This window comes from Drosophila novamexicana, unplaced genomic scaffold (genome assembly GCF_003285875.2).
Source record: "Drosophila novamexicana strain 15010-1031.04,08,12 unplaced genomic scaffold, DnovRS2.1 tig00004549-arrow-arrow-pilon, whole genome shotgun sequence".
In the NCBI taxonomy this organism is placed as follows: domain Eukaryota; kingdom Metazoa; phylum Arthropoda; class Insecta; order Diptera; family Drosophilidae; genus Drosophila; species Drosophila novamexicana.
In genome coordinates, this window is record NW_020825047.1 from 542,565 (window position 1) to 569,878 (window position 27,314).

General features: G+C 40.6%; 1 protein-coding gene across 1 annotated transcript; it reads right to left on the bottom strand.

Annotated features, from left to right (window-relative positions):
• Positions 1 to 186: 186 nt before the first annotated feature.
• LOC115769210 (laminin subunit alpha-1) lies at positions 187 to 26,666 on the bottom strand. Its single transcript, XM_030713918.1, has 14 exons — positions 25,587 to 26,666; positions 8,715 to 10,074; positions 8,406 to 8,661; positions 7,608 to 8,004; positions 6,514 to 7,543; positions 5,800 to 6,457; positions 4,998 to 5,738; positions 4,656 to 4,938; positions 4,127 to 4,277; positions 3,411 to 4,068; positions 1,451 to 2,069; positions 1,164 to 1,297; positions 874 to 1,102; positions 187 to 799 (listed from the first exon to the last, which is right to left on the bottom strand). The coding sequence occupies exons 1-14, from the start codon at positions 26,629 to 26,631 to the stop codon at positions 648 to 650; spliced, it is 7,713 nt and encodes a 2,570-aa protein (XP_030569778.1). The 5' UTR covers positions 26,632 to 26,666; the 3' UTR covers positions 187 to 647.
• Positions 26,667 to 27,314: the final 648 nt, after the last annotated feature.

The following is a 27,314-nucleotide window of genomic DNA, read 5'->3' on the forward strand; positions in this document are numbered from 1 at the left end:
ATGGCATCGGATTTGGTTTCTTAATTGTGTTCTACACAGTTCGTGACAAACTTAAATTGCAGCTGATAAAATAAGAAACTGTACACAACTTATGCATAAATTAAAATAAGTATTTTATTTAAATGATTTATTTGAACATTAAATCGTAAAGTTAATTTAAATATATAAAATTCCTAATTAAATGGCTGTTATGTACAAATGAGTATAATTATATAATTAAATACAGCTAATTGAAATACTTATTTTATAAATAGATAGGTGCATAAGTACTGTACAAATGGGAGATTCATAAACAAGTAGTTTGGGTGTTTAAATTAAATTTGAAATAAAATCGATTTGCAAACTTAAAGCCTCTTTAAAATAAAACATAATAAATTAAAAGATAAAATAAATTAAAAACTTGTGGGGCCTAGTTAATATAATAAAATTAAAATGCAGTCACTGGCAATGAAAACTTGTGCGTGTACAAGCCGAAACGTATAGCTATGTAAATATTACTTATATGGCAGTGGATATGCAACTATAACTGGACGTTGTCTAAGTCTATGGCTAAAATAAAACTCATAATTGATCACAATACATTTGGAAAAAGTTTTGGTGTGGCATCATCAAACAGGAACCAGAAAAAGCATCCCGGCAATCAGTAGCTACTCATCGCTGGACACGAGACATTCGCTGAGCAGCACATTGTGCAGATCATCCATATCGATCCAATCGCGTCTCTCGTTGCGTATAGAAACATTGCGTATGCAGCCCTTGAAATTATCACGCGCCAGCAAACAGCCGCTGGGTGCAACATCTGGCGGTGGGATTTGAAAAATAGACAAAGCATGAGCATAAGGTAATCAAAGATTTGGATTAATTGAAAACTACCTGGCAGACCGCCAATGTAGAGGGGCGAACGTGTTTGCACTTTGCCCACATTGCGTTGATTTGACATGCTGATCGTGGCCGGCAGCTGGTCAATTCTAAGCGCAATCTGTTCGCCATCATAGAGCGCGGATATATTATGCCATTTGTTGTCGCAGAGCGCATATTTGCTCGGCAGCGTGGACTCCACACGGAATGGCACACCATCGCCCAGGTCACAAGAGAAAACGATCTATAATCGAGTAATTGATTTAGATCTAATTAAATTGAATGAGATAACTTTTGAGGCTCACATTGCCGTTGCTAAGCTCCAGGGAGAGTGCGGGAAAACCGCTTGGCTCGGAAACGCTCAGCAATATGCCGGAGAGCTCAGAGGTCCGAAATTCCATTTCCAGTTCCAGATATTTGGCCACATGAAAGTTTTTTTCTGTAAGCAAAAATATGAATGAAATGAAGTAAGGTGCCCAAGATTAAACATGAACATTTCTGAGACAATGTTTGCAAATATCGACTCAACTCTCTAATAATATGTACAAGCCCATGTTCTATGGACTGATATGTATATGATATATGGACTCACTGTATATGGCATAGGCATCGCCTGGGAAGAAGCTGCCGCGCTCGACGGTTGGAAAACATTGACCCACATTTGCATGCTTGCCCGGACGTGCCAGATCCTGTGTGCTATTGTTAATATTCACGCGACGCAGACAGCCTTTAAATGCCTCCAGTCGCATGTACAGCTCCGAAGGCACCTTGACGGGAGCTTGTGGCAGGCCACCGACCAGCAGCAGCTGTGAGGCGCCTATTTTTTTGGGCACCTTCATTTGCGCCGAGGTCTTTTGATCCGTGCGTCCAATCTCAACGCTCAGGGTGACCTTGCGCTCGTGGCAGCTGATGGTTACACGATGCCATTCACCATCGTTTAGCTTGGCCGTGAGCAGCAGCTCCTCGCGCCGTCGTCCGCGTACAATCAACACCAGTTGGCCATCCTTCAGGAGCAGGGCCACATAATGCTTGGGTTTCTCCTTGCTGCCCGGCGACAAATAGAGCATGCCATTGGGATAGAAGGAGCGGAAATCAAAGCTCAGCTGAAAGTTGCGCTGCCAAAAGTGTCGCTCCGGCAGCTTCAGCTGCGCATAGCTATAAAGCTCGTCGCCAAACTTGAAGGCATTCGGTTCGTAGGAGTAGCTGCCAATCTGTAAGAAATGAATTCGATTAATTCTAGCCCTAGATTTATTTAAATGGGAACTTAACTCACCGCGACGACTTTGTGTTAGTTCTGAGCTTTTGTGAGCGAGCTTTCACAGCGTGCGCTTTTTATTTATTTTTTGGTTTTTTAGTGAGGTTAAGAAATAAAAACGTTGGCATGATTTTCTTTTAGGTTTATTTTGGTTAAAAAAATGTTCTTTTTTTATTCAATACGCAAAATGTGATAACAAGTTGAAGAAAGCAAAAAGTTATTCGTATGATACATTGATGAAAGCAAAAACGTACACAAAGCGTTGATGAGTGAATAATGTTTGTGAAGATATATATATATATTTATATATATATATATATATAAATTGATATGTAGATAGGCCTAGATGATATTGTTGCTTATAGACTATATTTGAGCTTTAAAGCTTATAATATACAAAAGATGTGATATGAAAATATGCAATATTTACATAAGTATGTTGTTGTCAAATGTAATTAACATCCAGATGCGACCCAGAGCTTTTAAAAACTTAAAGTTATGTGTAGTTCTTACATTGAATTAAGCTGGATTACAAGAGCTTTATAAGAATCTTTAATCAGACTTGAAGCTTTTACATACTATCAACCGAATAGTATTTTATTACCTTTAATCCACAATCAAAGCTTTTGCATGCTGAAAATCAGCTTACATGAGCTTTAATAGCTTCAAAACAGACTACGATATTTATTTAAACCCATTATCTTCTTATATGTCTGAATATTATTCTCTAGCTTCTCAATAATTGCTAAAAACAATTTAGCCAGCTGACAATAGCTTTAATAAACTTTCGAAAGGAATTAAATCATGTAAACCAGCTTCCAAATAAATCTTAAATATAAATGAGCTAGCTTACAAGAGCTTTTGTAAGGAGGCGTTTCGCTCTGTAAACTAGCTTATATGGCGCTTACGCGCCGTCAAGCTTGATAGCTCGAACGTATGGCAGCTTTTGGTTAAATCTGAGGTTATATTTGATGACTTGTATGATTAATCCACATGTAGACCACATTGAGTAGCTATGTTTAGTAAGCTTTTATTTTTTTTAGGCGAAATTAGTATACAAAAGAGCTTTTCTTGCAGCGCAGCGCTTGAAACTTTTTGCGTAGCAGCTTTTGACATAATTGCTTAGCAACTAAAATCCTATAAAAACAAAGAGAAACATTTAAGTTGATCAGAGTGTTGAGAGTTAGGTAGCCACATAATCTATTAACATGCACATCTCCAGCGAAACCGTCGCACCCGAAATCTTTAATTCAATAACCCAGACCATGTTTTACACAAATTGATGTCAACAACTCACCCGCTTGCAGCCTTCCGGCGAGGCGGTAAAACTCTTGCCAATCATCGGCTCCGTCTTGAGCAGCACATCGTAGAGGGCGCCCTTGAGGCTGCCCATGACCGGACCATTGCGTCCAATCTGCACATTGGCAAAGGTCAAAGCATCATTAAAATTAATCGTACGATTATTGAACACCACATCCCGGACAGCGCCCTCGAGCTTCACAAATGTGGGCGCCAGGGGAGTGTAAATTTCATGAGGTGGTGCGCCGCCTATATATAGTCCCCCAGCATCCTGTGGCAGGCTGACAAGTGAGGGCGTGCCCGTCAGGCTGCGCACCTCCTGCAGTTCATCGTCCACCATCAGCTCCAGGCGACGCCCAGTCTTGATAAGATTGATGACATGCAATTCTCCATCGTTCAGCTGACTTGCATTGGAGAACATTTTAATGAAGCTGCGTCCCGAATTAATCCACACCTGCAGCTGACCATCGACCAGACTCATCGAATAGTTGCCCTTAATATCTTTGTCATCGTAATCGGTCAGCACTTCAGGCGGATAGGCGGCCAGCAGCAGCAGGCAATCGGCTTGCAGTGTGCGGAAGACAAGTCCAGTGTTGGCGCGTTTGCGTAGCGACTTCGATGGCAACTCCAGGTAACCATTGCCGGAAAAGCCAGCTCTGTTAATCAGCAAAACAATTAGGGCTTTCTTTATAATTAAATAATATGTAAGCATACTTTGTAATCATGTCCTTGCAGGAGGACTCTACGCCAAAGTATGTGGAGCTTTCGAGCGGGTCGTAAGTCTCGCCATTCACCTGCACATCCATCATGCAGCCAAGGAAAGGATTGTCGGCGCCCGGCGCCTTGGTTGTGCCCGATGTGAAGCCTTTTAAATATAATTAATCAAATATTATAAATTTTTTTTTTATTTTAGCCTAGAAGAAGAATAAACTTTTCGACTAGTCAACGCTTATACCGTGTGAGAATTACAACTACATATTGAGAAGTTTCAGAAGGAGTAGAAGATATCTTCGACCCTATCAAGAATATTTACTTTTGATAAGCACGAAGTGCCAGCTCTTCCTTGATTAGATTTCTGTCTACTTGTCCATAGAAACTCTTATAATTATTAATACTACTAAATGTTACGTACTATATGCAGGACATCTCCTAGTCGATCACTTTCAACTAGACCCCTCTAATTTATTTACAATGCGTTTTCTTAACAGGTTTTCTCAGCTACTACAAATCCCGGAATGCTTACCTGGTGGTACGCCTCCCAGATAATACACCGCCTTGGACAGATCGGGCAGCATGTGACTCTTCACAGGCAATGTGGGTGCACCGGAGATGGCACGATCGTTGTTTACGCGCAGCATACCATTCTCCGTGCTGCGTCGTGTCGAGAACTCTCTGGCCGCCTCGATTTTGATCCACTGCCCTGTGTTGTACTTCTTGGTTGTATTAATCTCCAGCTTGGACTCGTCGCCATAGTCAATGCGGAACATGATGCGACCGCGACTCAATGTGACCGACACGGAGCGGTTCTAGAGAAACACAAATTATAGAATAAAAGCTCGAGGGGTTAAGGTTTAAGGATGCTCACGTTCTTGTCATCAACCGCCAGGAAGAGCAAGGCATTCTCGTCCAGTGTGCGGAAGGTCATCTGTAAGGCAAACAGATTCTTGCGATAGGGACGCGGACGCGTCTTCTTAAGCTGCGCATAGCCCAGGCCATTGAAATGACGCGCCACAGAGGAGGAGGATGATTCCCGGGCGCCAATCATGGCACCACCGCAGCGACCCTCGCTGCCTATAAAATTCCACAAACCCAACGGCTTATTGTCCACCTCCACCTGATGCACGACCACATTTAGACCTGGAGTTTGCTCCTTGGCCGCATGGCCGCCCAGCAAAATGCGCTCGTCGTGCGTTTGATAGAAACGCGTGTGCTCCGCATCCGTGGAGCCCGTGACTGGCGAGCCCGGCATTAAGGCGCCAAAGTTGTTCATGCGACGCACCAGCAGGCTGCCCAAATTCAGCGTGCGATTCGCCTCCACCTGATACCAGGCATCATCGTACTTGGGATCGCGTGTCTGCACCTCAAGCGGGTGTGTTATGGTTGCTGTGCTGCCGCCCAAATACCAAACCAGACGCACTCGTCGCTTATACAGCTCCAGCGTGATGTGCCGTCCCTCGCTGCCCTGGACATGCAGCAGGGGCGAGTTTCCCATGTGATTGGACAGGGCAAAGCTCAAGCGCAGAGAATTGGATGTGCTCAGGCCATAAGAAACGGGCAAATAGGTGCGACTGCATTTGGGACCCAGCGATTCCAGCGAGACGTCAATCTGACAGGAGAGATAGAAATGCTTGAATCGACTTCAACTACAGCTATTCATTGCCACCTACCGCTTCCGCTGCATGCCTGGCCTTGGCTATTTGATCTCTTAGCTGCTGCAGCTGCTGGGACATGCTATTGTTCCAGAGTTCAAACACCTGCTGCTCCTTGGCGGCCTGCTGCTCCACATAGCTGAGCGAAACGTTGGCGAAACGCAAATTTGTCTTGGTTAGCGAAATGTTCTCCTCGGCCATGCCCAGCTTGATCTCCCAGTCTGGTTCCAGCATGGCAAATGATTTGCGCATATGCTGTATGGATTTCTGCATCTCGCGTGCCTTGCGCAGCTCCGCATGCATCTCATCGCTTGTCCTTTGCGCCAGCTCCATGCTTTCCTGGGCATGACGACGCGCCGAGCTGTTCGTCAGCAATTGCAGCTGGCTGGTGATGTTATTGCTGCGCTGTCCCGTCTCAAAGATTGTGCGTTTAATGCCCTCCACTTGTTGCTCCTGATGCTGCAGCTTACCCTTGAGCACCGTGGATTTTTGCATTTGCTGCAGTGCCTCACGTTGCAGCTGCTTGGAGCGTTGTAGCGAGTGCTTGGCACGCTCAATCATTGAGCTGCCATCGCTGGGATAAAGCGTGCGTTGTGCCTCATGGACGCGTTCCTTGGACAGCAACGATGCCTGGCGTGCGCCCGCAATGGCTGTGGAAATGTTGCTGTGTGCCGAGCTGCAAGTAAGACAGGGTGAGTCTAAGCCAGAGCTAGTGCTAGATTCGTCACTCACCTGGCCAGCATGGCAATGCGTGCCGCATTTCTTGTGGGCTGAAATTGCCTGGCATACTCATTGGAGCGCTCGAGCAGGCGTGCCGCATGCTTCTCCGCCTTGGGCAGCCAGTGCTTGCGCACCTCGCGCTGCAGTTCCGCCTGATCCGCGAGCGTTTCGTTCAGCAGCGCAGCCATGGCAGACAGCTGCTGCCGCTGCTCATTTAGCTGCATTTGCTTCTCCCTGGCTGCTTGCAGCATTTGCTCGCCACGCGTCGTGTGACTATGATTAAGCTGTTGTTCGATGCGCCCGCCCAGCTCTTTCAGTTGCTGATACTGCTCGGCAACATAAGCGCTTAGATTGCGCACATGCTCGAGCACATCGTCCGCCTCGTTCTCCACATCCTGGGTGCGATCGATGTGCAGTCGCATGTCCGCCACGCGATAATTGGTTTGGTTAAGATCACGCCAGAGCATCTCGAGACGTGCACGCTGATCGTACGCCGCATCGGAGGAATTGCCCGTGACATAGTACTGTTGCCAGGCGCAGTCGCTGGTGCTGCGTATGTCCTGCACCAGCTGATGATGCTGCTGTATAGCCTGCAGATAGAAGCGCGCCTGCTGCAGCGCCGTCGGCAGACTCAGATGCTGTGCACCCATTCCATAGTTGCGTAATTCGTACAGCGTTTGCATCAACCCAGCGTGTAGAGTGCGTACATCCTGTTGCAGTGCAAGAGCCGCGTCCTGCATGGACTGCAGCGCCAGCTGGCGTTTGCCAATGGTCGCCAGCGCCTTGCGCGACTGAAATTTGCCATTCTCTGCATGTGCGTCCAGTTTGAGCAGCGCTGCTGTATCATAGCCCAGAAGCATCTGCCTGGCTTGACTGTAATCCTGCTGACGACCGCGCCATTTATCATAGGCGCGCTCGTATTCGCTAAGTTTTAAATAGGGAGCCGGTATGCCCGTCAGATCCATGTTATGCAGACCACGGCGCAGCTTATGCCCCACCAGCTCCACATAGTCCAGCAGCAGCAGCGTGCAATTGTCACAGACTAAATGGGGAGTAATAGACAATTGTTTATCTAGCATATATGGGGTATACAATAGTCGACTTACGCGTGCAACCGCTTTCCTGCAAATGCTGCCGCTGTGCCACGCACTTATTGCACTTTAGACCCGTGACGCCTTCGCGGCAATAGCACTGACCCGTCTCCGCATCACAGCCCTCGGCGCGTATGCCATCGGCATGGCAGTTGCATGCCTGGCAGCTGCTATTGGGATATTGCATCGGATTGCCAAAGAAGCCCAGGCGACAGCGTTCGCATAGTCGTCCCGTGTAGCCGGGCTTGCAGACGCAGCTCACCTCGCCCTCCCACACATTGCAGCCGCGCGCAAAGTTGCGATTGGTCTCCGGACAGGGGCAGGCCTGGCAGCCATGCCGTGAATTCGGATCGCCGTAGTAGCCCTCGGCGCATTGCTGGCAGTGTGCGCCCCCGCTGTTTTCGCGACAATTCTAGAAAATAACAAGAAATGTTCAGTTAAAACAAATAGCTGTAAATTCCAATTGCAGTGTTGCGCAGTTATCAAATTGTGCTGCAGTGCAATTGCTAAGGACTGGTATGCTGCTTGCTGATAAAGTAAGCTAGCCAATGCGGCTACAAACAATCGCAAGAGATGCTTAGAAGCGCTTATATTCCGGCTTTGAGTAAAAGCGCATCAAATTTAAACTGCAATCAGTTGCTTGCTTGCGCTGATTGGACAAGTCGGCTGCATACCAAGCCTAATGGGAACAGAATCCAGAATCCTGTTCAACACTAGCAATAAGCCTATTGGAAAATGGCGGCAGCAAAGTCCAAAATTGGCGCCAGAGGTGAAGTGCGCGTCTATTTTTCTAAATTAAAGAAGATTACTTACCAAACAAACGCCGGTCTCGCGATCGCAATCATTGCTGCGTCCATTGCAGTGACACGGCGCAGCACGTCCAATCAGATCCTCAATAAACACACTTTCCACGTCGCTTGTGTTGCGCCAGCGATAGAACGAGCGTCCCGGATCCTGACAGGACAGCCCATCGAAACGTTTGGGGCACTTGCAGCGCTCCACGCCCTTGGCTATGAGATTGGTGGAGCCCTGCACATATATGGCAGCATCCATGTGCACATTATGTAGGCTAAGAAAAAAAGTAGTAAGCATACAGGAAAGCTTAAGAAAATTGAGACTTACACAACTTGCTGAAAGTCGGCAAACGCAAAAGCGCGCAGAAATATGTGTCGCACATTCTGCAGCGCCGCCATCAACGTGCCGCGATTCACCGCCTGACTATTGTGATGATATTTCCAATAGGATTCATGCAGCGGCACACGATGCGTCACATTCAGCGAATACTCGTATTCCTCGTACTCGTAAAAATCCAACACCAGCTTGGCGTGCGCATGCAGCTGCACCAGCGGATACTGCGCCAGCACCTTCCGCTCCAGCGGCGTGTGCGCGCCCTCGGTTAGCAGCGAAAAGTATAGATAGCCGCCGTAGCTGGTGGTGCGATCGCCATAGAACTGGGGCGGCAGCTGAAAGTAGAGCGGCTGATAGAACTGCGCATAGGCGCCAATGGATACGTTGCCCGTGGAGCGCGGCACCAGGCTGAGATCGTTCATGCGCTGAATTTCGGCATCCTCGCGATAGGAGACGCTGCCCGCCATCTGCACCACGACAATGTACTCGAAGTCGCCGCTGGTGACATGCTGCGGTCGCAGCTGTTGCACGCTGAGATTGCGCGACTCCGGCATGCGTATGTGACCCCAGGAGAGTTCGCTCTGCTCACACTCGGCGGCGCGTCCAAAGCAAAAGCAGCGTGTGCAGCCCTCAGGATTGAGTGCGGACAAACCGAATGTGCTCTGCATGCACGTATCGCACTTGAGACCCACCACGAGCGATTTGCACGGGCACTGGCCATTGGAGTCGCAGGCTATGAAGCCGTCGGCGCGCGTAAAGGAGCCCGCCGCATCGCAGCCGCAGCGTCGGCACTCGGGATAGCCAAAGTAGCCAATGGCGCAGCTGTTGCAGTTGCGGCCCGCATAGCCCTCGCGGCACTGGCACTGACCGCCGACTGCGGCGCATTGCTGGCCAATGGAGCCAATGTGATCGCATTCGCATTCACGACAGCCCAGACGCGCCTGCCAGCCCCAGGTGCCAGGCACGCACTGGGCGCAGCCCAAGCCGCGCGTGAATTTCGGACAAATGCAGCGTCCATTGAGCGGATCACAGACTTGACCCTCTGCCGCGCATGCGGCACAGCGCTGGCAGCCCTCTGTGCTAAAGCCAAAGAAGCCCTCGGTGCACTCGTTGCAATGCCGCCCGCCGACCCCAATTTTGCAGTCACATTGACCCGTCCACGGATTGCACTCGTGACTGCGTGCGCCGTGCGGATCGCATTGGCAGTCGTGACAGCCCACGCCCTGTGTGAGATTCCAGTGACCCGCCTTGCACTTGTCGCAGCGCCGACCCGCCACATTCAGCAGGCAGGAGCATTGGCCCGAGCGTTTGTCGCATGCCGTCGACAGCGAACCAACCGGACTGCATTGGCAATCTGCAAAAAGTATATTGAAAGAAAGTTTGAATTAACTTGGGTAAGTACATAATGAATTTGGTAGAGAATTAAGTATACCCAGAGGAAAATTAAATGGGTAATAAACTATTTACACTTATCAATTATTTGATTATTATTCATGTGCTTTAATTACCAGCCATATAAGCTGGGCCTTCCTTGTGACCTTTTCAAAGTCCCTTATAACTAGAGTTATTCCACCCTAGCAATTCCACCTTTGAGGTTGAAAAATACGTGAGAAATGCTGCATATTTTGTTGCTAGTTTCATTCGATATATGAAATTTTCATTTTTTAACCAAAGTTTTATCAATCTCAGAAAATTGAATGCAAAAGTACAATATTGGGTCGTAATTTCCTTTCGTTTGCTATCATATTTAAGACATAATCCTTGTGAATTCACCAAAACTTAAACATTTTATTTATCATTAAATAATCAAATATCAAAAACGAAATCAACTTTTTAAAAGCAAAAGTTTGCTCTGTGAGTTACAAGAAACATCTTGTAAATCATAAATAATTTTAAGTCTCTGATAACACCCGTTTCGGCTAGTTAAAGTCACAAACTCGTACCAACTTGTAAATTCGTGAATGCCACAAAATTGCATACATGAAATTAAACAAGCCTAAGAGTATTTAATTTCAAAGCTGTGAATTTGGGATGATTTGATTTCTGGCAACAGATAAAAGACGGCGGCACGTCGCACAATAGAAAACAAGTAAAAGGTTCTAGTCGGGAGCTCCCGACTAGGGGAAACCCTGAACCCTCTTCTTCCAACATAAAATGCATATACATATTCTAGTTTAGAAGCTATATGTCAAGGTTGGTGACTCTAGCTCTTATTATTTACCAAAATTGCCAAAAAAAACAGGATATCGATATCGATTTTTATCGATTTCTTGGAAACGGAATAAGTTATCGACTATCGATCTGCGCGGGCTCTGGGAGCACCTACATCTACAATTTCAAGTCTCTAGCTCTTATAGGTTCTGAGATCCTTTTGAGACGGACGGACAGACAGACGGACATGGCTAGATCGACTCGGCTATTGATGCTGATCAAGAATATATATACTTTATGGGGTCGGAGACGCTTTCTTCTGCCTGTTACATACATTTGGATTTTGCACAAATACAATATACCCTTATACCCATTTTTAATGGGTTCAGGGTATAAAAAAGGCAGCACTTAAAATACGCGCCGTACAATCGGCATAAATCTAAACGATCTAAACGATCCATGTAGTCAACATTAGCAGCTATAAAAGCGGCCATTAAAAACCAAAAAACTACCAAAACACTTGCAAAATAATTTGCCAGCTCTTCGGTTGATGTGCCGCAAAAAAAAAAAAACGCTTTCAATTTGCAACTTTGATAAATGTGCATAAATTTTGCACGCATAAAAATATTTAGAAACTGTCAACAGAAAAATTTGAAAATGACGCCAACGCTGTGCAAAAAAACAAAAAAAAAAATAAAAGAAGAAAAACCAAAAGAAAAAAAAATGTATAAATATTAATAATATTTTTTTGATTGGGGGCGCGCCAGAAATTTGGCACATGGTTTTCAGCATGTGAATGTGACATTTACAAAATGTTTTTCTCATATTTCGAGAGTGGCTGCTGCAGCTTTAAACCAATCTATTTTGTCGCGTTTGTAATTTATGTTTCCTGGCCAAAACATTTAACATTTACCTGAAAATTTGTGTGAATTTTGAGGGGAAAAACTGGCCGCATGTCTCATTATTCAATGACAAACTGTAAAAATGCAGAAAAAAATCGAAAGAAAAAAATAAAAAACAAAATGTTTTGCTGCATTTAAATGCAAATTAATGTGCCATTCATTAGCGCTGCGGCAATTCATCATTTGGCGCAGTTTGACAAGCACTGCGAAAGGTCAAAGCGCTTCGAAATTTTGTTAGCCCAAGCTATAACAAATGTGTATTATCAATGGCTTTCAAAATTCTCAAAACGAAACTCGTTGTTTAATACCAAAGTTGATGCCGGTTAATGCGCTCGCATTACGTGGCATAAACAAATTTGCATATGATTTTTTATGGCACGGACAGCGTGTGGCATGCCACTTGTCTTGGGACCAACTGCAACGCCAAGAGCCAACACTCGTGACTCCAATCCTCAAAATGCCAGACTCTTAAAAAAAAAAAAACGCTCAAGACTGTAAACTACAAATAGTCGAGCAAAAATAATGCTGTCCATAATTCAGATGTCGAGACGTCTTAACGATGTCTATGGATATGGTCGCATAAACTCTATCATTTTCACGATTTTCACGATTTTTGCGTGCCTCCGTAATGGAGACATACGGATTAAGTGTGTCTTATAAATGTGCCGCAACATGACAGCCGTAAATACATGAATGGGAAAATACTCAAATTTAGATGGTCAAGCAAAATCATACGAAAAATCCATAATATATATGACAGTTTATGGCGAGCATACATTTTTGTATTGTGTACGGATTTAGCGAGCTCAGTTGAGCAAATAAAATTAATCGAACTTTCATCTGAGATGGTTTTTAAGAAAATCCAGTAGTTGCCCATAAAATGAAATGCTTTAAATTCAGGCTCCTGTTTACACAAATTCACTTTTTCGAGCAAACACAAAGGCGGACATATAATATGATTTAATCGAGTTATCTGAACAGTTGAGCGTTACATTTTAAGCACGTAACCCTCTTAAAGTCTTAAATTGTTTATAAAACTTTGAGAACTTTTTTATATTCTGATATTCTCATCTCCAGAATAAACCCATCTTCTGCTAGCGAATTTAATTAAGTCTGTTTTTGTAGTTTATGTGGCCACTTCAACGACTGGTGTGACTTTGGGAGCGCCGTAAACTCAACATTGGCAACCGTCTATTATAACAAACAAAATGCCATAATTGGCAGATACCCTGTAATCAAATGTTACCCTGCGCAACAACGAAAGAAGGCGACTTTTTTAAAGTATAGCGAGTTACCATAATTTATTATTGAGCAGAAGTTATATGCGACATCATTTATACAGACTCAAGAAACAATTGAGGCCTCTTTAAATTTGTTTAAATTATAAAATAGAATGTATACTTGACATTAAAAAATGTTCTCTTAGAATACTTAAGGCTCGACTGTTTACATTCGGTTAAAGGTTAACTTTACGCAATTAGTAGTTGGTTTCACGGTACGCTACAGGGTATCTCAGAGTCTAACAAGGTACACACAAGTCAAAGGCAATTACCTGTACAGAGTTAACATTCGATTAATTTATGGGGCGCACGAAAACAATCGAGAGACTCGAGAATTGTGACTATTATGACGCTCCAGCGCCGAATTCGATCAAAGAAAGCATAAATAATGCTCGGCAATGGAAGTGGGAGTGGAAGGTGGGGATTGAAATTGGGAACTGCGACTGGGACTGGGACTGGAGCGACTGGTTGAAGCTGCGGCTGGCAGGACCAGTCGCAATGCCTGGCCGAGACAAAATGTATGCAAACGGGTTAATTAACTACGAAATTTCGAGCGCTAGCTACGTGAGGCTATTAAAAGACAGCGAAAACCCAGCCGGGAGGTCGATAGCCAGCACGCCTGCTCTTTTCTCTCTATGCCTCTCTTTTTTTTTATGTGGGTCAACGGTGGGCGGCTAACGAAACATTAACAACAACAAAAACAAAATCAAATGCTGTTAACGCATTACGCCTGCAGTTACAAGCTGCAATTGTGGCTGCCGTTGCCGTTGGCCAACTTGCATTTTGACATTTCAAATGTCAACTTACACATAAATCTTGTCAAGGCAGAGCTGCTCACTCACTCACTCAGTCAGTCAGTCAGTCAGTCTGTCAGTCATTCAGTCATTCACACAGTAAGTCACTCAATCGGCGGTCAGCGCATTGCCACAAGATTGTTATCGCGCTTGCCTACAGAGGCTTAATTGCCGTTTGATATCTGCAACTAATATGTAGTAAATGCCCTTACTTAAATGGGGTGCTACGCCTAATCTATTGCGTATGCTCTTTCCGAACTTTTCATTTATTTTATTTTATCATTGCGTACTATTTCCATTATTATGTGTTACGCTCTAATGAGCCTGACTCATTCAAATGTTCATATTCAAATAGATGTAATCGAAGTATGTTTTTTGATATGATCGAACGTTGCCAGGTTTCGACAAAGGTATTTAGGCGAAGCTAAGTGTTGCCAGACTTTGAAAAACGTTATTAAAATTTAATTTATAGGATTCTCCTCTATTAATTACCAAAAATATAAAGTAATAATGTCTTATTGAAAATTGAAAAATAATTATTTTCTTTTCATATGAACATTATTTTCAAAAATTAAAACATTTCTTTCTTTTTTTTTAAAATACATTTCTAGAAAATGTTTTTAAATTTTTTGTTTTACTATTTCACATTTCCAAATATCTGCCCGGCATTCTTATGAAGTATTTACACTTCGTTATAATAATTTAAACACATTTTTTTTTGGCTTATTTTTTTTTGGTATCTGAACAATTTTTTTTGTTGCTGATTGGAGATTTATGATAATTGATTGACCGCGTTGGCGCGAGTTTCTTTGGCAATCCGCACATTGCGCATACGCAACGTTGTCTGGCGGCAACTGGCCGCAGAATAAATCATTTAATCAATATTTTGTCATGTCCAGAGTGAAAAACTGCATGGCAGCCAAACACGTGCTCCACATTTTAGCCACAATGCTGCAAATTATTTATATACACATAGACACACACATATCTAATTTTTACATTGCGAATTGTTGAATTCAATTATGCTGTCAATTCTTCGTCATGTTCATTTATGGACTTTTGCTGAATTATTATTGTTTAATTGTTAATTTATTGCATGCTTTTGTGATTTGTGACTGTGGCAAAAAAAAACTGCAGATTTTCGAATTTTTTGATTGTGTTAACGGTTTTTTAGATAGGTTTAAGGCCAATATCAAGGTGTTTAGCTAGTGTTTCTACATTTTATGAAATAAATATAATTTGTTTTTTAGAGGTACACAATAAAGGGCGCTTGTAGAGTAGCGCGCTTCAGTTCCAGTTAGAACTATTTATTAATAATCATTCTTAATTTTGTATTTTTTCAAATGAGTAACATTTTATGTGGAAAACAAATTAAATTTATATTTTCTTCACAAAAGCAAGTTTGCTTAGTTTTTAAAAGTAAATACAGATAATACATATTGAAGTTTTTGGTATTTTTTAAGAATTTTTCTTAAGTGCAAAAAAGTTCTTAATAAAGAGTTCCAATATAAAAAGTATTTTTTTCCATTATCTGATTTGATTTCTATGAAACCATTTAATGGGTTAGTCTAAAAATAATACTAAAGATTAAAACATCAATAGTTCAAATTGTTCATAAAAAGCAGCTATGCTACTTTTCTATGCCTAATAAGTAGACTTTTTATCACAGCCCACACTTTTTCTCTGAGAAAAAAACCAAAAATTCAAGCAACTATAGTTAATGCCACTTGATCAGGTCGTCCTCTTCCCCAAAAGCCAACTCTGCACAGTTTTTTATCTAGCAATCCATCAAGATCTGGGCACACACAAACACATAAACATACAAGGTAAAACCCCATTTTATTTCACGCACATTCGCATAAAGCACCGTTAAACGAACGGAAGTGCACTTTAACTGCCCACAGTTCGGCCTCCCCACACTAACCAGATCTGACCATAAGCTGAGACCAAACTTGGAAGCAAATAAATGGAAATAAAAAAACAAAACGCGCTCATTAATAAAACGCAAACAAAGAATATTGTCAATAAAATTGACAAACTCTGCTGAAAGACCCACGCGGTAAAAACAAAAAAAAAAAAAAGACTTGAAGCAACATTGCCAGATCGTAGACAGTGCAACTACTGTGGGTGTTGCCAGTTGCCAGTGTTGCGGCTGCCGACACAGTGCCGCTCAAACTGTAGCATGACAAACGCAATTCTGAAGAGTCTTCGCAGAGTCGTGATGCCCCATTGTAAACTTTAATGACATCATTTGCTTAGCAGAGTGAAGAGATGTGATTGAACCTTTTATTGCTTTGGCTTGCCTGAGAGGTGGCAAAAGACAACAACAATAATAACAACTACAGCAACCAAGGCAACCTTTCTCCCGAGAGGTTTTCAGTTTGCGACAGCGTCTGTTTCATTCATGAAAATGCAAATGCCCAAACAGGCACTTGACAGCTGCAGCCAGCCAAAGCCTGCCTCAAGTTGGCCAAGTGCCTGGAGGCTGTTGCCTGCTCTTCCAGCTACAACTCCTCCAGTCGTACTTACTACTATCTCCTCATGTCGCGTGCTATGGCATGTTCATATTTCTCCACATTTATTTTGCATATACGCTCGTTCAGAGAGGGTACTCGTAGCTAGTCATAAAGTTGAAAAATGTTTGATTGATGCCAGATAGATTGTTATGGATCAGAGATAAATTAGAACTGGGCATTCGTTTTTGCAGAAGACTTATAAATTAAATAAAAAGAAATCAACTAGAAGTAGAAGACATCAATTTGTATAATACATATTATACAAAAGTATTTTTTTTATCAAATATCATTAAGAATTTACAACGAACAATCGAACAATGTTCTTAAATATAATTATTTTGGATTCATGACGTCTAATACCTTGAATATATGCAGTCTTATTTGATGAAAATTCTCATTTGTAAATTATTTATATTTATGTATATCCATCGATTTTAAACTGAACATTAATTAATCTATCTTATTATTGATATATTAGTACTCTTTTTATGAACCTTTATAATGTTCATATTTAACGATCAGATACTTTATTTGATTGTGTGTTTTAAGATAAACATTCTTGGCGCATCATATCGTGGCCCCTTCACAGACACATCCCTCTGAAAAGCTGAAGTAAGCGTACAAACACTTCCGTCTGATCTTAACGTTTATTTCTTCAGTCTTTAGGCATATTTCTGTATGTTAACATATTTAGTTTTTTTTTTTTTTTATAGGATCGCGCAATCAATTTGAAAACATTTGCGTTGGTTTTACCGGATTTATGAATGAATTTATTTTCGTATATGCCTACCCGTTCACGTACGGGCAGACTTGTCTGCCGAGTCCAATGCACTTCCCCCCTCCCTCTCCTGCTACCCTCCTTGGCGTCTATCGCATCCTGCGCCGACGTCGTCGCATTTGTCGCTTGTCGCCCCGGCTCTATAGGAAACTCTATGCAAATGTGGGCGGTTTGTGGTGCTGCCTACGCGCAACCCACAAAACGGGCCAACTAGCTGGCGGATCTTTTTGGCCTGGCCAACAGGCCAACAGTTGTTGGTGTTCATGGTCTTGGGTGCAGTTAGCTGCTGCTGTCTATGATTATGATGATGACAGTGCCGGCACATGTGGCCCAGTAAACGTATTTATAAATTGCAAAGAAATTGGACATTAAAGCGACAATCGGCTTGTCCTGGCCAATATGCGACACTCTGACCTATTTATAATATGATTAAATTTTGATTGTCTATAGGAAACATTACATATATGATATTTGATTTTTGATTCATATTTGTTTTATTAATTAAAAACTATGCGCCAGTGAGGCTTACAATTCAATTTGGATTAGGAGATAAGTTGTCAATATCGAAAAAGAATATATATCATATCGTAAAGTTTATTTTGTGTGGATAATTTGCCATCAAGCCTATTGTATTTATTTCACATTTGTTGCTCAATTTAAACCTTTGATCGCGCTTAATTAAGCAATTGCCATTAAGCTTGCGAGAGATTTTTCTAGGCTACGCCCACTTGGTAACGCCCACCAGAAGCGGCAGCCACAAGCTCTCCAATGTACTCCATATGCCATATGGTTGGGCCTGGGCACACTTTCGCCCATCAAAATGAACCCAGTCAAATGTTTGGCGGGGCTCAAATTGCATTTCCTGTCACTTTGCCGATCGCTCGACCAGCCCAGCTATGAATCTCGCATCCAGCTTCAGTTCGGCCCCTAGTTTCTATGGGTGTGTGCATTTACGTATGTATATCTCTCTAGGTCTCGGGATCTAATATAGCTTGGCCCGGGTCTGTCTGGGTTTGCCTGGTCTATCTGGTCTGCCTGTCTGCCTGATTGTCTGCTGGTCCACGACATGCAAAGTTACATGTGTGTCAGCCTCAACGAATGTTGTGGGTGTGTCTTTTTGGGTGTACATGATGTGTGCGTGTGTGTGTCTGTGCATTTGTGTGTCTTGCACAGCATGGCAAACAACATCAGCATCAACACCAACACCAACACATATGGGACCAGCTACAATTACATGACATATTGATGTTAAAATTTAAAGTAGAACAAGGTTTGAGGGAAATAAACATTATTTTAAAGTTTTCTGCTAGAATATTTATAAATATTTTGTTATCGAGAAAAATATAAAAAATTTGTTAAACAGATTTTAAAGATATTATCAAAAAGTATATTTTAAAAGACATAAAAAAAGACACTTTATATATTTATATTAATTGTATTATTTGTGATAAAAAGTAAAATGCAATTTTAGCCTTTTTAATTGTTGACCTTTTAAAGCCACCAAATGAACTAAACATTTTGTCAATTCTTGCAGTGAGAATACAAAAAACAGCTGAAATTGAATTGCGAAATTTGAAAATCTGTAAACTTTTGTAGGCCGTGACGTGTTTTTGCCTAATTGCAGTTGATTTTTAATTACAACAGGCGAACTTTTGGCAATTTTAATTAACTTTTTTTCTCATAGGTTAGGGGCAAGTGCAGCGGTAGGGGTCTTTGATCGCTGCTCGTAACATTTATGTCTGAAACTTTGTCTGGCAATTTCTTATCTTTATTTGCGACATGTATTTTTAATTTAAGCGCGACTATCAAATATTTAAACTGCATCGCCAGCAACTCCCTCGACAATGCCCCAAAGTGTTTTGTTAAATGGTTTTCGGCTTGGGTTTTTTTTCGGTATTTTTTTTTCCTGGCTGCTGGAGAAGTTGTTGCTCTTCAAGACTTGAATCGCCGCCGGCTGCAGACTTTGTCTCTCTTTTTTTTTTTGATAGCGTGCATAATTTTGGGTCTGTATCTGGTTTTGTTTACTTTTTTATTGAGCGCTTTTATTTTTTTTTTTTTGCTTTTTGGGCAAATAGTTTCGTTAATTGAAATAAAATTCAATTTGACGTTTTTATGGCATGTGGAGATAGTTCGGCTAAATACGTGAGAAGTTGCAGTCTAGACAGCGAGAGCTCTCTTTAGTATGTGTGCAAAGTGTGAAAGTTGTTTTTTGGCTCTAGAAAGATGCAACCCGTTTTATGGGCAATTTGAATAGTCCGGATAGTTTTTAATGCGAACGCAATGCATTTTCTATCAATGCGGCAACATAATTTATGCAGTTGATTTTTTTAAACATGCGAAAAAGATTGAAAATTTGCCAAATTAAATTTTTATGGAAGTCAGTTTCAATTCTTAAGAGTTTTCAATATTATTAAATATTGTATACAATTATTTTTGCTTGGAAGAAAATTAACTTTATATTAAATAAAAATTTGTGTAAAGAAAAATTATTATATTGTAAGCTGGGAAATCTTTTAAGAACTCAAAATCTTAAATGAATTTTTGAATTGTGTGGTAATTTATTATTATTATTTTTTTTTTAATTCAAACGACATAAGAGTGAAAAAAAATTAAAACAAATTAAATAAATTATAAATATTTTTTCAAGGCTTTAAAATTGAGATTGCAGAAGAAACGTTTTAAAAGAAACTTGCATTCACAGTCTTCTAATTTTATTTATATCAAAAATTGAAATCCATTTGAAGCGCATTAAATCCATTAAATTTAATTAAATGCCAGTTTAATACACCTTTGCCAAACTTGAGTTACCTTTGCAATAATATTATAATAGATTTTTCGTTTTTACACAATAAGCTTCTGTGCATAGAAACATTAACCCACTGTTGCCGGCACAGACACCGTTGGCAGCTGTAATTTTGAATAATTTTGCGCCCGATAATATTTATTATTCAATTTTCATTAAATCTGATTATCAAGCGGTGAAAACCGGTTAGCTTACAAATAAAAATGCAAGCGAATTATTTTTCTGACGCTTAAATTAAGCATTAATATTATTTTTTTTATTTTTCGTAATGTTCAAGAGGCGGCGTCATAAATATCTTTTGCGAGCGCCGCCAAAAACTATGTGTGAGATCATGTCGGGAAATAAGCGAAACATTTTTTAAGGTGTTGCTGCGCTTGTTGTGACAAGCGAATGGGGCGCGATATCGAAAAATTATATGGCAGATAAGAAAAATAATGTTGGGTGCTTAACAGTTAACATGCTACACACAGAAAACAAAATTTCCCGCCGAGTGCAACGTATAAAATTACAAATAAATGTCAAATTAGTGGCTAAGAGCGAGAGACACAGCGAGAGAGATAGAGAGAGATAATCGTGAAGATATGAGAGATATGCCAGACATGCATTATAAATCAATTTCCAATTAAAATTGAAAATGAAGAAAGTAGGTTTATTTTTGAAGTACACAAAGATTGAATACCCTTGCAGAGAAATTTGACAGATGAGCGATAAATTATTATAATCTCAGGCATACGTTTTTATAAATGAAAATTTTGGACGATTATATATACAATATAAATATATATAGTATAAATTAGACATGTAATCTGATAAAGCTCAATGTTGATAATGAATTGCTCGGGAAACTGAGATATCATTTAATATAAAAGATTAATATATTATCGTAATCCCGGGTATACAAAAGGTTTAAAAATGAAATTTTGGCTGATTATTTCTAGAAAATATATATAATACAGAAGCTTGATGTTGATAATAAATTGCGCAGATATAATGAAAAAGAGAAGAGTTCTTATTAAAACAATTTGTAAGTGAAAGGCATCTTTTCTAAGTTTCAATAAGAAAACATCGAAATTGCCTAAGCTCATCCATCTGCTCAAGTTTATGTATCATATCTTGAGATATTTATTTCAATGCTTTGCTCACTTGATGACAAATTTATAATGCCTTTTAATAGGGCATCAAAGAAAAAAAAAACCAGTCAAGACACCGGAAATACGAAACCTTGTGTGAAAGACCACGTGTGGAGCCGACGTTGAAGTGTTTCTGAGTTTCATTCATTGTGGTTAGATTGGGAATGAACTAAATGAGGTTAATCAGCGCTAGAGAAATTTAAATAACATAAAGAAGAATTTCACTTCTTTAAGGCTTAACTCGGTCTATTGTCTGTCAACATATGCTACATACTATAATATATGTACTATGGTTATATGCAGCCAGAAATAACTCTACTCGTCGTACTATTTTTTTGGCCAGTCACGTTTTCATATTTTTTTGGTAATTTTGACTTGAAATACAACTTTGAATCGCAGTGGCCCCCACAACGTGTGCCGGGTTGTCTGAGGTCAGAGACAAGAGAGATGACGCTGACGCCTGCCCCGTGGGCCAAAATCAACAACGCAAAACAGACATAAGTCTGAAATATGCCTGCAACAACAGAAACAACAAACAACAACAACAATAAACTCAACTGGCGCCTCGGTCACTTTGATCTATGCACTTCAAATGATTTTTTTTCTCTCTTGGCGTTGCCTTTTTTTCGCCGTCTTCAGTCTTGGTGTCTTTTGGGCTCAGTTGCTGCTGCTGCTGCTGCTTATGTTGTTGTTGTTGCTGTTGCTGTTGTTTGTGCCGATGCGTAAACAACGAAGCGGCAGTTTAAATGAAACGGCAACTTTTTGGCCTGCCAGTTGAAGCGGCAAAAAAGTTGGCATAACATATGCTTCAAGAGCTGAACTCGTGCAGACGGAAAGGTGCGGGGTGCCTGCAACCGTAAAAGTGTTCGCTTAAGTGGGACCTGTGGTAATGTTGATCTTTTCGAATGGAGGGGAAACAAATGTACAAACATGGGCGGGCTTTTGAGATCTTTCTTCATGCCAATATCTATGATGTGGATTACAGGCTCGAGTGCCAGACGCAGTTCTTGATGTGGAGAGACCGGCTCGCATCCCTAAACTAGATTCGTAATGTGTTTAGATAATTAAAATTTAGACATAATTGCAATCATAACGGAAAAGCAAAACGATTTCTATGAAAAGCCGTCGTTCGCCCTAAATATCAGTCTATCAGAATATCACTTCTATGCTTTTCTTAGTCGACAGAAAATTAGCTCCGATTAAACGAATTTTAACACCGAAAAAAAAAACTAATCGACAAATATTTTCTAAAAACAAGAATTGATTTCTTAAGCAGAGAAAGGTAAAACTAACAATTGCTTGTTTCTGTTTTAATATTTAGAATAGTTATTAAATTTCTTTTATTCTTAAAGAGTAGGCTTTTAGGGTTAAGGTTTTTTAAATATAGAAAAATATTTTTGAGCGTTACAAGTTTTCCGTTCCGGGTAATGCCATATGGTTTAACGATTGATATAAATATCTTTACACTATCTATAATTATACTATACTATAATTCAACGTAATATATTATAGCATATTATATCAAAATTAAATAAACTTGTTAACAATAATTATCTATCCTTATAAAACTATCTTATATGGCGCTACTAACTTAACATTCAGTTAAAGTCTGTCTCTAATTTTAATTTTTACCATATTAATGTATACACTAAAATAATGATGGAAATATATATGAATCATCAATATATCATATATATTTTATTTCGGATAGTGTTTCCAATTTTACTGAGAATAACATCTGTTTAGTTTCCCATACCTCAGTGCTTTTCAAACTCACGAGCTGTCAATTTGTGCTGTTTTTTTGTTCTATCATTACTTGTCATCTTTTAAAATGATCAACAAATTTCCCAATAATTGTAAATCCATAAACATTTAATTCGGCTCTGGTCTTACAGTTTGTGAGCCACTGGAGCTTAATGTCAACTCAACAACTGTCGTGTCTACAAATTTGACACTTGCATTTGTCATTTGCCTCATTTGTTTGCTTTGGTTTTGCTTTGTCTTGTCTTGTTTTGTTTTGTTTTGTTTTGGTTTGTTTGCCTGTCCATTTGCTCCGCTTACATTTTCAAGTTTGTTACTCTTACAGAATCCCCCCTTAGCCGGCCTCTCCACTTCTTATACAGCGTCTTGGCTTGTGTTTTTTCCTGTTTGTTTTTGTAATATCTTTTTTTTCTCAATTTTGGTCTTTGGTGAAGCTTTATGCGCAATTAGCGAGCACATTGTTTGTTTGTGTGGCACGTTTCATTGTAATTAAAAAAAAAAGAGAAAAAAATCAACGCTGTCCGAAACATGTTGCTTAATTCTGTCCGTGGAACTCTAGATTAATGCAGCATGTAGGTGTTGCTCGGCTCCAGCTAAGTGTCTCGCTCTCTCTCTCTCTCTCCCTCTCTCTCTCTTTCGTCGTCTGACGTCAAGATGCTGAGACTGTCAATATTTGTGGCTAGCCAGCTTGTTTTGTCTCATGTGGCATGCTTCAGCTGAATGACTGGGATTGGCGTGGCGACTTTAAAGCCCATTACACAATTTAAGAAGCTTGGGCTCCCACAACTTCGCCCAACAATAGTTAAGACAAGTCATCTAACCAAACTTTTTTTCTCTTTACACACATCTCTATGCGGCGAATGTCATCTGCGCTCCACATTGAACGCCATGTCGAAAATATTTAAATGCGCCCACAGTCTCTCTAATGTCAGCAACGTGCTCGTTTGCGGCCATGTACATTGCAGCCTGTCTGTCGACTGTCTGTGCTCCCCCAAAATGCTAATTGACCAGGCGCAACAAGGCGCCAAACATCCAACGCCGAGACAATCTATCAATAGACCCCCAACTACAACTCCCTTGGGTAGCCCAATCAAATTTGCAACACATTTTTTTTTTTGCATTTTAATGTTCGTGTAATTTGATTTGCTTGCAAATTCGCTGAGTGATTCGATTACATAAGCAAAAATCGGTGGCCAACAAAGAATTATTAATGAAATATCAATAAATATTGCTCTGGCTATAATTATCAAGATTATTAATCATCATTTGTGATTTGCAAACACAGTTTAAATTAATGACATGAATATTGTTTTCTAATTGTCAACAGCTGAATTTGAATTTGTTTTGATACTAATTGTTGTACAGTGCAAGAATTTAAGAGGAACTCATTAGGCAAGTAGTGGGATTTTGTTTTTTGAAATGGTATAGATAGTATATTGAATATTTAAAACTTTTCTTTTTTGTATAACTTATAAAATGTATATAAACGTATAAAAAATACATTCATAAAATAAAAACTTTTTCGGCTATACAAAATTACAAAAAAAAAAAACAAGTAAGAGGTTCTAGTCGGGAGCTCCCGACTAGGGGATACCCTGAAGAGGTTCTTCCAACATCAAATGCATATATATATTCTATTTTAGAAGCTATATGGCAAGTTTGGAGACTCTAGCTCTTATTATTTACCAAAATTGCACAAAAAACAGGTATCGATATCGATTTTTATCGATTGCTTAGAAACGGAGTAAGTGATCGATTATCGGGAACTCGATCTGCGCATCTGGGAACTAGGAGCACCTACATCTATAATTTCAAGTTTCTAGCTCTTATAGGTTCTGAGATCCTTGCGTTCATACATACGAACGGACGGACGGACGGACGGACAGACAGACGGACATGGCTAGATCGAGTTGGATAATATTCAAAATTAAAATTGTGTTAACTATATATTATTTTCTACTTTTCTTAAACAAATTATGTTCTTTTAGGCATAGGTGCATTTCCTAAAACTCAAGCGATTTTTTAAAAGTGATAGATTCTCTGAATTTTTAGGTTATGAACATTATTATGATTCCCTCTGCGATCCCTATGTTTCTTAGACATTTACTTTTGTGATTTCTTAATCTTTTCAATAGAATTTTGGGGTTCATTTCACATCTTTCCTTTATTCTAATAAATAATAAAAAATATATTAATTCAATAAACCGAACTGAAAACTATAAAAAAATATTTTTTTAAAAAGAAACAAATTTGGATTTAATGCGTATACTGTGCTTGTATGTATAAACTTTAATTTTTATTTCTTTATTTGACAGCTATACGACTATATTAAGTCGACCTCCTCTTAAATTTGAAACCTCAACTTTCGATTTGTCGCAATCACCTACGGCTTGGACTTGGACAATTTGGCGCCAGTTCAAACCGCTGGCAGCCAAAATGCCAATTGCTTTTGGCCAATTAGGCAGGCTTTCTAACTTGGCTCGGGCCAGCGGGGTAGGTAATTATACTGGTAGATAGGCAATTGAGGCGCCAGATAGCATGACGCGGTGACGCTCGCCTGTTTGCCCGTTGCCCGTATGCCATTTAAGTGGGCAAACACATTAACTGCCATAAACGAAGCGAATGCAATTTTTATTAGCGTAATTAACACCTTTTTTTTCTTGCCTACTTCTGCTTTGTGCACAGAGTTTTATTCAAGCGCTGCAGTCATCGCGACAATTAAATGAATCGTGAGTGCGTGAATTTGCTTACCGCGTTGCCGGGAGCGCTGGGTTGTTGTTGGGCGCAGGGGTATAAAATGTTGCGGCATGAGACGCACACCAGGCGGACAGGGCGGCAGGGAGTCCAGATTGCTGTACAGCACAATGTTGTTGTTGCCGGGGTGTATGAGAAAGTGTTGCTGCTGTTGCTGTTGTTGCTGCCGGCTAAGATTGCCAAAGAGCTGTTGCTGCTGTTGCTGTTGTTGTTGCTGATAGTAGGTGGCAGGCAGCAGAGCAAAGCCATGTTGCTGTTGCTTTGGCGGTCGCGGCGTTATAGCCACAACATGTTGTTCCTGTTGTTGCTGTTGCTGTTGCACGCCAGCAACATGTTGTTGCTGCTGCTGCTGCTGTTGAAAGCTGGACTGCAAGCGGGTGCGATAGCTAAAATGTTGTTGCTGCTGCTGCTGCTGTTGTTTCTTTGGTATCAATGTTGTTGCTGTTGTTGCGCTCGCACTGGCAGCAATTGTTGCTATTGCTGTGGTTGTGCGCGTTGCATGCGTCACATTGCGCTGATAATGATGCGGCCGCAACAGTTTGCGTCGTTTGCTGTTACTGTTGCTGCTCGCATTGCGATTTGTGGCATAGGCGAACTTGCGACGCCATTTGCGACGCGCTGGCGTTGTTGTTGCCATTGTTGCCGTTGCCGTTGTTGCTGTGCGTAGTGTTGCTGTCGCCGTTGCCGTCGCTGTCGCCGTGGCGGTGACAATTTCATTGAAATTGCTGCTTATATTGATATTTACACTGCTATTTACACTAGTTGTTTGATGTTGTTGATGCTGCTGCTGCTGTTGCTGCTGCTGTTGCAACATGTTGCCCTCGGGCGCTGCATGTTGCAGCTGTCGCTGATGTGCTGCATGTTGCAGCGTGTGTTTTATGCAGACTAGATAGATGCATAAATGCAGCAATTTTGTTGCTGCTGCCGTTCTTTTTGTTGTTCTTGTTGTAGCTGCATTTCGTTGTCGTTGTTTTCGTTGTTGTTGTTGTTGCTTTATTGACGCGTCTGTCATTTTGACAGTTCGTTTGTCAGACGCTGACATATTATTCGTTTTTGAATATTTTCTTTTCTTTTTTTTTTTTAATTAGTATTTGTTGCCTTTTATTGAGTTTTCACACATTTTGCGGCGCGTTTTGTTTGTGGTTTTCCTTGAGTTATAGAACATTTTTTACACTGAATTTTACTGATAATTTATTGAGGGACAAGCTTTCATTTTTGTCTAATTTGGGAGAATTTTGTGGTGGAACTTAGTTTTTTTTTTTTTTTTTTATAACAATTGACAGTTGCGGCGTGTAGTTTAAGTCGCAAAGAGTTTCAGTTACGAGTGTTATATATAAAATACTTTTTTATATTTGAAAAATGTTTCCAAAATTAATTTTTTTTTTTAATTATTTAAGAAATTCTTTAAGGAATTTGAAGGAATCCCCAAAGTAATCAATTTCTTCAACTTTTTCGAATATATAAGCTCTTATAATTTAACAAATTTATACTCTTAATAAATTCACAAAACTTTTGAATAACATTTTCAGAGATTTTAGAAAAGTTCTTTTGCAAGATTTTCAACTTTTAAATAGGTTTTTATTCCCTAATTTTTTAACATTGTTCAGCACATCTATGCCTTCCGTTCTTAAGCTATAATTACCCATATCTCAATTAGCACAGCGCAATAAGGAAAAATGTATAGAACATTTTTTGCTACATTGCTGTTTAGGCATCAGCAACAAG

What these genes read in the sequence shown, in the direction of transcription:
- LOC115769210 (XM_030713918.1), bottom strand. Translation starts at nt 26,631, where the DNA reads ATGTCAGCGTCTGACAAACGAACTGTCAAAATGACAGACGCGTCAATA. An exon ending in CCAGCGCTCCCGGCAACGCG is followed by an intron (nt 10,075 to 25,586) that starts GTAAGCAAATTC and finishes TACTTTTTGCAG; the next exon opens with ATTGCCAATGCAGTCCGGTT. An exon ending in TGGAGCTTAGCAACGGCAAT is followed by an intron (nt 1,103 to 1,163) that starts GTGAGCCTCAAA and finishes ACTCGATTATAG; the next exon opens with ATCGTTTTCTCTTGTGACCT.